Source organism: Dipteris shenzhenensis, chromosome 3, assembly GCF_047967505.1.
Source record: "Dipteris shenzhenensis isolate YYH24624 ecotype China chromosome 3, Dip_SZ_1.0, whole genome shotgun sequence".
NCBI lineage: Eukaryota > Viridiplantae > Streptophyta > Polypodiopsida > Gleicheniales > Dipteridaceae > Dipteris > Dipteris shenzhenensis.
In genome coordinates this window covers 43515608-43527463 of record NC_141598.1, presented here as the reverse complement: position 1 = coordinate 43527463, position 11856 = coordinate 43515608, and the positions used below count along the sequence as shown (strand labels likewise).

At 43.8% G+C, this 11856-nt stretch overlaps 1 protein-coding gene across 2 annotated transcripts in view; it reads left to right on the top strand.

The window, feature by feature from the left end:
* The first annotated feature begins 228 nt into the window (after positions 1–228).
* The window catches only part of TPC1 (two-pore channel 1), a 274779-nt gene continuing 263151 nt past the window's right edge, over positions 229–11856 (top strand). For both annotated transcript variants that reach the window (XM_087372597.1, XM_087372596.1), the window contains exons 1-4: positions 229–403; positions 492–675; positions 990–1133; positions 11381–11488. In XM_087372597.1, the coding sequence (XP_087228723.1) occupies positions 541–675; positions 990–1133; positions 11381–11488 (387 nt within the window). In that variant the 5' untranslated portion in view covers positions 229–403; positions 492–540. The remainder of the gene's footprint in view (positions 404–491; positions 676–989; positions 1134–11380; positions 11489–11856) is intronic.

Here is an 11856-nt window from a genome sequence, read left to right as displayed (position 1 = left end):
CGGTTCCCTTGAGAAGCCCTGTGCTACTTGAGCACAGGCGGACGTGCCCCTAGTGGGCTAGCTGACGTGGCACCGCAATTCCACGTTCGGTGGAAATGATGAGAGGATACTAGTAAGTCTAATAGAGCCCAAGTGTGGAACGTAGGCGATGCCACGTGGCGGACAAGAGATTGTCGCTGACTGTAAAACAGTCAATGGCAAACTGAGCTCAACACTCTCAAACAGCTATACGATGCTTCCAAACATTTTCTGTCACGTCTGAGATCGTGTTTGCACTGAATGCAGCTATCGATCTTATCGCTCCCCTGTCATATGTTTGTTGGTGTTCCTCGCATTGCTTTCATTCTCCATAGAAATTTTCAGCTTTTCGATCTTTTGCTACCAGTACAAGATCTGCAATCTGGTGCGTCTCCTTTGCATCGCTGCAGCTGCGACACTTGCCACCTTATCATTTCTGGATTGCTGCCTAACTTTGATTTGGTCGGATGTAGACCATCCGCACCTTCATGCAAGGTACGGTGTGCGGGCCGAAGGTCATTCATGGAGGATCCACTTATCGGTGAAGAAGTGGCAAGTACGCACGAAACTTCTCTTATGTCCAGGCTGTTTCGCGAACCAGCTGACTCCGCCGTCACACGCGACAAATATCACAAGGCCGCAGCTCTGGTTGATTTGGTATCGCTGGAACCTTTTATGATATTTTTCTTGTTGTCCTGCCTGTTAGGGAGGACTGTTGCAGTGACTTGAGGGTTTTGGCCTTCTTACTCTTGTTTCTATGATCAAGATGATTCAGTTCACAGAGTTATCCTTCCCTCTCCTGTCCTCGGTTTGGTACCCATCATCTTAGCATGCTGGCACACAACAGGAACTGATTGAAGACGAGTTCAAATTTTGTGCTCTTAAGTGCTCGTAAACGTTTTTGTGTGATAGAAATGTCAGTCCTCAATAATGTTTGTACGCGGAAGCTGACCACATGGCTACCTTTGCAGGCTGAGGATGATGTGGGCTTATCGGAAGACGTTCTTGAATTGCCAAATTTTGAACGGGCATTACGCCTTTACTTTCTAGACATGCGATTGAATTTCCTTTGGTCCCTTAATCTCCTTGCGTTGATACTGCTAAATTTCTTTGAGGTTGGTACTTCACAGCAAATTTATTTGTATTTCTGCATTTTTGGAACTTCTTAGAAAAAGCAATAATTTTTCGGCTGTGGAGAGAGAGAGAGAGAGAGAGAGAGAGAGAGAGAGAGAGAGAGATTTACTAACCTCCAAAAAAGGCTATGAGACCAAAAAACTGAAAATCATCATGATTTTTTGAAAAGACATTGGTGACTGCCTCGAATCTCATGGTACAAGTGCTTCTTTGTATCGATCGCATAGGTATAGCTTCAGATGCAGGTATAACCTCAGCTTGTCGAGTCTCTATACATAATCGTTGTGAATAAATACGGAACTACCCAATTTAGATCCTCAAGGAATGGGGGAGGTGGATCCATGTGTAGCCTGGCGGGTCAATGAAGCTCTCCTTTGATAGCCGAGCTTCACATGAAGCTTGCTACGTGCTAACCAGGTCCCCATATGTGTGTAGCTGTACTAATCCTCTCGAATGACTTGGTTGGCCTTGTGATAAGTGAGTGAAATAGAGGGGGCCTCAAGGCTATACTAAAAAGAAGACAGCTTGTCCATGTGGGGTCTCAGGCTCGCAAACCATTTGCATGTATGGGCATACCAATGTTCTGATCACCCTCAGCTGCTAATGTGATGGATGCGGGTAAGGCCAGCCATGGTAACTTGTGTCAAGGTAGAGGAATCAAAATCTATGACTCAGTGGAGGTATGTTATTACCTGGAATGCTGCTGGAGTGGGGGATCCCGAACTCAGCCAAGATGATCAGGTCTGGGATCTACGGCTTACTGTGGATCATCAATGCCAATAAGAGAAACTGGAGCCTCTCCACTCAAGCCCAATCCACGTCTGATAGATCAAGGTCCGAGCATGGGATGCCATACATAGTTGGGCAAACCAAAGAATCAAAGAGAAGAGACTTGGTCTGGGGATTTGGAAGTGAGAATGAAAGCACTGTCAAGCCTGGAACGTGTTGCGTATCCCTTTGTGAGAAAAATGGAAGCCAGAGCAAAAGTGAGTAAGAAGAGAGTAGGTCACTCCCAAAGTGGACTGAATGAAGTGAAGTACAATGAAAGAGATGAGGGTTTTGTCTAAGTGACAAAACCCTATCTAATCACTAACCGCAGTTAGAGATTAAACTGTGGTTAGGGGGAAAAACCTTTAAGAGGGAAAAGTGCCCCTAACCCTCTTATTACATTACATTGGCCACTGCCTAGAATATAATAATAATTCTAACACCCCCCGGCAGTGCCAATGTGGTGTACATGGTAGTGATCAATCACCAAAAGGAGATAAGTTTAGGGCACTGCGAAATGCCTCAAACTTCTCACGTGGAAGTGCTTTGGTGAAGATGTCTACAACATTGTCATGTGTTGACACATAGATCATACTGATCTCCCCTGCATGCAACTTCTCTCTAACATAACGATAATGAACCTCAATGTGCTTCGTGCGAGCATGAAACACATGATTCTTTGCCACTGCTAAAGCACTCTGACTATCAGTGAGAATTGGAGGACCCTCCAATAAAGATCAGCGAACAATCGTCGCAGCCAAATACACTCTACTATCGCTGTGAAAGCTGCCCTGTACTCAGCTTCACATGAGGAAGTAGCCACTGTAGATTGCTTCTTGCTCAGCCAAGAAATGCAAGCTTTGCCAAAAAAGAAACAATTACCACTAGTGGACTGCTTGGTATCATAGTCTCCAGCCCAATCTGAATCATTGTAAGCATGCATCTGCAAGTCACCCCCCTTGGAAAACATCAAGCCATAAGACTTTGTGCCTTGCAAATAACGGAAGATGCGTTTTATATCCTGCCAATGTGTTATCTTTGGGCTGTGCATATATTTGTTCACTTGAGATACTGCATACTGAATATCGGGCCTTGTATTGCACAAATAAATGAGGCATCCAATAGCTTGGCTGTAAAGTGTGACATCCACTGATTCACCTGCATCATACATAGTAAGCTTCAGCTCCGGCTCCATGGGAGTGGCAATAGGCTTACAATCATGCATGTTTGAACCTATCCAAGAGCTTCTGCACATACTTGGATTGAGACATAATGATGCCACGCTTGTCTTGGATAAATTGGATCCCCAAATAAAAATTTAACATGCCCAAATCTGTCGTGTCAAATTCAGCTTTCAACTCAGCCTTAAAATCTGCAATTATATCCTCACTTGACCTTGTGAGCAGTATGTCATCTACATAAAGAATGATGACCAAAATATCCCCCCCATCCTTCGTGATGTAGAGGGTGCTCTTCGTGGGACTGTTATGTAATCCCTTACTTGCCATGAATGCATCAATCTTGGCTTACCATGCACGTGGGGCTTGTTTCAACCCATATAAAGCTTTGTTAAGCTTGCAAACTTGAAGTGCATTGCCAGAAAGTTCAAATCGAGGAGGTTGTTTGACATAAACCTCTTCCTGTAAGTCCCCATTAAGGAAAGCTGTTTTTATGTCCAACTGATGGACATTCCAAACAAAATTTGCAGCCATTGCAATAACTAACCGTATGGTGGTCATCCGAGATGTAGGAGCAAAAGTCTCCGCATAATCTATGCCCTTCTTCTGTGCATAGCCTTTGGCAACCAGCCTTGCCTTGTACCCGTCGATAGACCCATCTGGCTTCCTTTCCACCTTGAAAACCCACTTGGTACCAATGGCATGCTTACTTGGTGGCAAATCCACAACATCCCAAGTCTGATTTTTTTTAATGGACTGCAACTCATTGTGCATGGCAAGCATCCAATGCACATTATCCTTTGCTTCTTCAAAAGAGTCAGGTTCCTCTTCATCAAGAAGAGTCCTTGCATAAGTTGTCTCAACTGAAAGAGTCCCCCTTGCGTGCCTTATTGCACTACGAGTCCTGCCAGGCAATGGGGCCTCAAGTCTACTCTCCCTGAGAGTCTGAAGCAACCAATTGGGGACTGTTTTGGCTGTGCATATCTCTTAAATCTCTTGCCTGACAACTTCATCCACACCCTGTGGAGGTACAAAATCAGCCTGTGGCTGAATCGGGGCATGTGGATCAGGAGGAGGTTGCTGTAAATTCTGATTTTCAGCATGAACCTCAGCGGGGGAACCAAATGCTAGTGGAAGCATTCCCTCAAAAACATCATATAAAGAAGCTGGAATCTGAAATTCAGCATGTGTATGTGCTGAATTTTTAGAGAATATAACATCTCTGCTAACAAAAATCTTGTGTGAAGCAGGATTGTAGAGACGATAGCCTTTGCTTTGTGAACTATACCCCACAAAAATGCATTTAAATGCCTTATTTGACAACTTGTGTCGAAACTCCACAGGCACGTGGCCTTATGCAACACAACCAAAAACTTTGAAATGATGCACTGAAGGATTTCTCCCATGCCATGCCTCATAGGGAGTGATTGTCTTCAAAGCCTTTGTGGGGAGCCTGATTCAAAACATAGTTGGCACACATGAGGCCTTCAAGCCAAAACGTGTGAGGCAACTTTTTACTGGTAAGCATGCATCTATCCATCTCCATAAGAGTGCGATGCTTGCGCTCAGCTTTGCCATTTTGTTGAGGTGTAAGCCTCACTGTAAGCTGATGCGTGATGCCTTTCTCCTTCAAAAATACCTTAAACTCATGAGACATATACTCCCCCCCTCTATCTGTGCGAAGTGTCTGTACCTTGAGTCTTGTCTCATTCTCAACCATAGCCACAAAGTGTTTGAAATGCATAAACACTTCTGATTTTGCCTTAAGACCATAAACCCAAGTGTAGTTGGTGAAGTCATCTATGAATGTAACATAATAAAGATAACCCCCAAAAGCAGGTGTCGTCATTGGACCGCAGACGTCACTGTGAATGAGCTGTAATTTACGCGTAGCTTTCACTGCACCATCCTTCTTGAAAGGAAATCTGTGCATCTTGCCAAGGTTGCAACCCTCACATGCATGAGGAGGAGGTGACTCTATAGGATGCAATGCATCAACCATGCACAAGTCACCTTCTTTTTAGTAGGTGGAGGATGCAGAGATGCAAACAGGGTCTTCGTAGAAGTGATGTGCTTTGAAGCACCACTGTCAAAATACCAAGTATTCAGTGTCTCATTGACACTGAGAGAGCATGCATCCTTTGAAGGATCATAACTACAAGTCAAGAAAGCATAAGGATCATCATCATTAGTGGTTGTAGCATCTGAACTACCCACTGAAAAATCTGAAGTGCAAGACATAAAGGCATAGTGTTCTTCCACATGGCTGTAACATCTCCCCCATCATGTGAATGAGGAGCTGATGCATCTGACACAGCCATACCTGAATCCATTTTCTTCTCTTTAGCTATGCGTGTTTCTTGCATTCTCCAATATAATGACCTGGCTTCTTGCAGTAGTGGCAAATGTTCTTCTTTTTCTGCTTATCTACATCACCCTTAGCCTTATAAGAGGGCTGTCTTGAATCAGTTTTATGCTGATGTGAGGGCTGATTGGCATGTTGCTTTTGCTGCCCTTTTCCCTTGGGCTTGAACTTGGAAAGCATGGCATGCTCGCCAGCCCGGGTTGCCATATGTTTGCGTGTCTGCTCCTCCTGCAACAGAAGTCCCACCAACTCGTGAAAAGAGAGGATTCCTGCCCCCCCTGAATGTCATGCTTCTGAAGTGTCATTAAGCTACCATAGCTCATGTGCCCATATCTGGCATGCCATAACTCCGCATTCTGCATCGCAGCAGTGGGAGTGCTTACTGAAAATGCATGATCGGATCTTTTCTCTCATATATCAAGCTGAAAAAGACCCCGATACAAAGTGCCAGACTACATCAAAGCATAGTCATTTTCTTTGTCTCTGACTGCACACTTAGCATCATCGAATACAACCTGAAATCCTCCTCTATTAAGAGAGGACATTGAAAGCAAATTCTTCTTTATGCCTCGCACATAGAGGACATCTGAAATTCTGAAATCTGTGCCATCAGTGGATGTGAGAATAATATCCCCCACTCCACACACTGAATAAGAAGAATTATTACAAATTCAGCGAGGTGTGGAAACCAAGATAGGACTCAGGAAGAGAATTCAGAGTGGTGGTAATCATCTCTGAATCCGGAATGACTTCATCAATTGCTCCCTCAAATCTTGAAGCTTAGTGAGGTGAGTATTCATGGAATCTCCCTCATCCATATGCGTATGAGAAAACTCTCGCTTCAAAAAGGAAACTTTGGCATCATTTCTTGCTGCAAACATACTCTCTAATATCTCCCAAGCTGCCTTTGATGTCTTGCATGACCGAATGTGAGGTATAATGAACCTCTTGAGAGAGAGAGAAATCACTGATAGAGCTTGTGCATCTCTAGAATCCCATCTTTTCTGTTCTGCTGTGGGAGCTCCTAGTGCAGTAGCTCCAACTACTTGTGCTGCATTTTGACCTCTACCCCTGCCTCTAGCTATAGGAGTGATAGGTGTGGCCACTGTATTTGGTCTTGCTTCATCTCCATTGACATAATCCCAAAGATATTTGCCAACCAAGATATTGCGAACCATAAAATTCCACAAGGAGAAGTTGGTGCCATCCAACTTATCCTCCTGTGTGAGGACTCCTCCTGCGTGAGGACTCCAAACACCTCATTGGGGTTGTTTTCAGCCATTTTTGACAGATAAACTCAAAAAACACAGCAAACTGACCAAGTAAAATCCCTTCATGGGATGCAAAATGCACAAGTAAAATCTGCCCATAGTGACAACCTATTTAAGGCTCAAAATGCACCACAATGCTTTGCTGAATGCCCAAAAATCTGCAAAAAGTGGCAAAATTCTGCAAATTGACTCGTAGTGAGTCCAGAAATGCTTGCAAACTTCCAAAATGCTCTTTTATCTGCAAAATTGTAACCCAAATGCAAAAGTCTCAATTTCTTGTGGGAAAATTGCATACAAAAGAGGGCAAATTGTCTAAAAGCCCCAAATGTTGCACAATTTGCACTCTGCCTGCAAAAGCCCCAAATTTTACTACAAAATTGTAGTGTAATTGTAAAAGCCCCAAAATTCTTCAACACCTGCAGACCAACTGTAATGTCTGCCCAAAAATTGCACAAGAGCACTCCAAAAAATGCAATGTGCCTGTGAAGAGCTCAAAAGCCCCAATTTCTCTGCAAAGATAAGAACCTGCAAAGTAATCCTGCAAGAGGAAAACCTACACAAAGTACGGACACCAACGAACGGTAACAAAAGCCTACAAAATGTACGAAAATTTGTATTGTGTACGGATTTGCAACAACAATACGGATGGCAGTTGTACGGAAATCCGTGTGTACAGTGTATGGTGCAAATAAGTACGGACTATTAACTGCAGTTGTACGGCGGAACTGTACGACGGTACGATGTTGACAGAAGCGTACGGTTGTATGGACAGTTTGCAGCTGCCACACGTGCAGGTACGAAATGTGACAGAACTGTACGGCGCTGCAGTATGGAATGGTGGCTCAGGAGCTGTACGGTGCAGTTGTATGGATGTACGGACCTGACGGCGGTGTAGGAGTAGAACTGTGCGGCGGTACAGAATCTGTACAGTCGTATGGACTGTATGGAAACGATGACCTTGGGTTGGAGCGGGCTGAAGTGCGGGAGCAGAGCTGATGTGGGAGCAGGAAGCAGGTCTGGGAAGGAGAGCTGCTCGCTCTGATACCAAATGTGATAAAAATGGAAGCAAGAGCAAAAGTGAGCAAGAAGAGAGTGAGCTGATCGTAGGTCACTCCCAAAGTGGACTGAATGAAGTGAAGTATAATGAAAGAGATGAGGGTTTTGTCTAAGTAACAAAACCCTATCTAATTACTAACCGTAGTTAGAGATTAGACTGTGGTTAGGGGGAAAAACCTCTAAGAGGGAAAAGTGCTCCTAACCCACTTATTACATTACATTGGCCACTGCCTAGAATATAATAATAATTCTAACACCCTTCCTTAATCAAGCTTGCACCGTTGGTCTCATCGTGAGGATCGGGCGAGAGAAAAACGCTCCAAGGTATGTGTAGGATGGAAAGATTGGATCAAAGGTGAATTGCTCTCTATGCATGGCCGTCGTGGATGTGTTCAAGATCATAACCTTGGTTTTACCAAGATTGACCTTCAAATCATGTGTCTCATAGAAGGTGTGGAGTGCATCTAGGTGTCATTGGAGACCCTAAGCTAAATTGGAGTAAGACCACATGGTTTGCATAGAAGAGAATCTGAATCAAGGAGCCGACAAGTGATGAGCTGCCTCTTCTAGTGTCTCAATGAAAGTCTCAAGCTCGTCAATGTAAAGGTGAGATAGAGTTGGTGATAATGGACGACCCCGATAGTACCCCTAAACTCCTCCGTCCACCTATAGCTATTTGAACCATGCCTAAGACTCTGACTGCTGCCTAGAAGATCTCCTGGCTGTATCCCAAATCTTGCAAACATTTGATGAGACCGGGTCTCGGCATTGTATTGACAGCCTTACGAAAATCCATAAACTAGCAATAAACCCTCTGTTTCTTGCTTTGGCCTCTGGAATGATAGCTCGGAGTGTAAGGGTGTGATCTAGAGTTGATCTTGGACATGACATGCCGAATCATAGTGGTCCTATAGGTTTTCAAGCTCGGATCCTTACTTTGTGAATATGAATGATGGTATAAGAGTCCAGGTTTGGGAAAAACTAGTGTAGACCACTATATTAAAACACTTTGCCAAGATTAGGGCTAGGATACTTAGTCCATATGCAATGTATTCAATGCATAGTCTCACTGTTTGTGGACAATGTACATGAGGTGAGGTGCGGTAGCTGGGAGAGGTCAGGTGGCGGGTGGTGAGGAATGTCACATAGTGATATGCATAGGAATTTCAAAGTTTGGTGTTGGTGAGAGGAAAAGAGGCTCATTGCTTGAGAAACTTCCACCAGAAGTGCTTGGAGTTGCTGCTAAACAGAATGTTTAGTATCTCCTCATTCTAGTGAATGAATGCTTGTTTCTTTCGGCAGAGCAGATGGTGATCCTCGCATGTTGTCTCCATCTTCTTTGAAAGATGATGCTCAGGTCTCCAATCTAAGGTGGTGGCATATTGCCTTACTCATAATTGTACCAGCATTGTAGGGGATCGAGTATGTAGGCGGCAGGCGAGCTCACTTGTTTGTAGGTACTCGAGATATCCATCAGGCAATAGAATAGAACTATCTCAAAAATCAAGAAACGGTATCTGCTGCATAGCCATCCTTGTGCTCCGTATGTGTCTATAGATACTAGGGATATCCTTGCCTCGTCCAGATCAACATCAGACAGTAGTATAGAATCATCTCAGAGATCGAGAAGCCATACCTATCACATAGCCATCCTTGCATAGAAGTCCCCAACAAGGAGAACAAAACTTGCGGGTGGCTCGAGAAATCCATGATGTCTAGATAGGTCATTGTATAGTAAATGTCTCGGCCTCCTCATGGAGATCTCTAGTAAAATGCAAGGTCTCGGGAGGGAAATAGCATACTGTGATGAAGAGGTCCTATTGAGAGGTTTGTTAGATCTGAATCCAAAGATATCTGGCACGCGTCTTGACAACAGAGATCATGTCACGTGATTTTTAAATTCTAATTTAATTGAATTTATGTGTACGTGAATACCTTGGACCTTAGTGGCACAGGAATTCCAGTAGTCCTGGTACCCAGGCTCGCAGGACACCAGGAGAATTGCCTTGGGGTAGTTTTGTGGTTAGCACAAAAGAGTGATTAAAATCCCACTGCTAATAATAGCTCTAGGGGCTATGTTTGGCTATTTGGCTCGAGGAGCAAGAAAAAAAAGTCAAATTTTGCTTTTGGGCATCTTTCAAAAGCGAGAAAAGGCAAGGAGAAGCTGGTTGCAGGCTGGGAAGGTGTCCCAGGACTGTTCTATCACATCGCCTTGCTCTTTTTCACCTGCCAGAGCTATTGTTCGTTGTCCTGAGGGCTGCCAAGTGCTGCTAGAAGAAATCATTTGCCAGGTGCTGACATGGCTACCAGAACTCAGAGCCAATTGCTTGTGGAGGCTGCAGGACAGCAGTAGCAATTTCGTTTTTTTGCTTGTGGAGGTTGCAGGACAGCAATAGCGATTTCGTTTTTGATTATGGAGACTGTAGGACAGCAGTAGCAATTTCAATTTTGCACTTGGAGGCTGCAGGAAATTTCTGGTTGATTTTTTTTGTTTCCGAGCCTCTACAGGCTGGTTGACCTGTTTCTAAGGTGCTCCAGGCGGTGTACTAGCTGTTTTTTCTGTCTTTTGCTGATTCTGGGCGTTGTCCAAGCTGTGGAAGCTGGTGATAGACTGTGGCTCAGTAGCAAAAGGCTGGTGATTTGTTTTGAGGCTGATTCCGAGCAGTTTGTTGCTGGTTTGCCTTGTGTTTGGGGTATTCCAGGCTGAGATTAATTGCCAAGTGGATATCCAGTGGTTCTTTGCAGTTGGTCAGCGCAAGTGTTCAGATGTACGCTCTTTTTTGCAGGCTGTCGGCCTCCCCTGGGTGCTTTCATATCTACTCTCAGGTGGATAGGCTTGATTTAAAAAAAATAGGCAAGGTTGGCAAGGTTTTTGTTTCTCAATGCCTTGTCAATCGAGGGGCACTGGTAACGGCCAACGGCTTTTGTGCTGGCCTTGCTTGCTGTAGAATTGAGGTAAGGAGATACATGACTACTGTACGAAAACACAGGTCACAAATAGGTCACAACTGCCCCTTATATCTCCTTTTTGTTTACACATACCACACACAATCCTATGTATTATATAACCTGCGGTATGAGACCCATAGAATAACTCATCCAACCTCCATACTTGAACTCACACTGAATAAAAAAGCAGCAAGAGGTGCAACCCAGTTAGATTAGTGATACCTTGCATCTGCTTGAGATCCCACAGAAGCTGGCCTCCATAAGCTTGTACTGTATTACCAGTCACAATAACAAATATTCTTTAGAAACTCAACCTCCCCAGATTGCATAACCTGCTTTACCATCTGCAAAACTCCCTTAGTGCAGTTTGCCTTGAGTCGCACAAAGATGCTTTACTGGCTTGGCACATGCTGCATTTTAATTACTCAGCTTAAACTATGTAAGCTTGCTCGAACTTTTGGCATGGATTATATAAACCCGATTAATTTGCCTAGTGTCAGCATGGAAAGCCTTCTATCCAACATCTCTCTGCATCTTAGAATATCAGTTTCTTGTTTGAGATTTCCTAAAATTTTGTGAGTGAGTTCCATATAGGTGATTGATTGAAATTTAATGATATTAAATTGTCTCTATGTTTGCAGATGCCACTATGGTGTAATGGGTCGGCTAGTGAACCTTGTGGCAGTAGGCAAGAATTTTACCTAGGGGAGTTACCATATCTGACAAGAAGGCAGTCGCTTTATTATGAGGTGTTTGCACTTGCCTGTGCATCACTCACAACAAAGCAAAGAAATCTTTCTGGTGCAATGAAATGATAATGGTGCAAGGAGCACTCTCTTTAGTTACATGCACGACTTGCCAGAAGTTTTATTTCTATACAGAAAGAAACATGAATCTTTACATGAAAATTGTCCCTTTATTGTAAGGCGCTTGCGATTGTGTACTCACAAATAGAACCATCTTACCATGCAACAAAAGGATTACGTCGCATAAGGATCAAGGATCAGTCTTCCAAATTGATGTGCCAGAACCCAGAGAAACGTGAACCTTTGCAATGCAATGCTTTGATATCATTTGTTTATTTTGGGCGCTAACAACAATGAACAGTTTCTTTCCT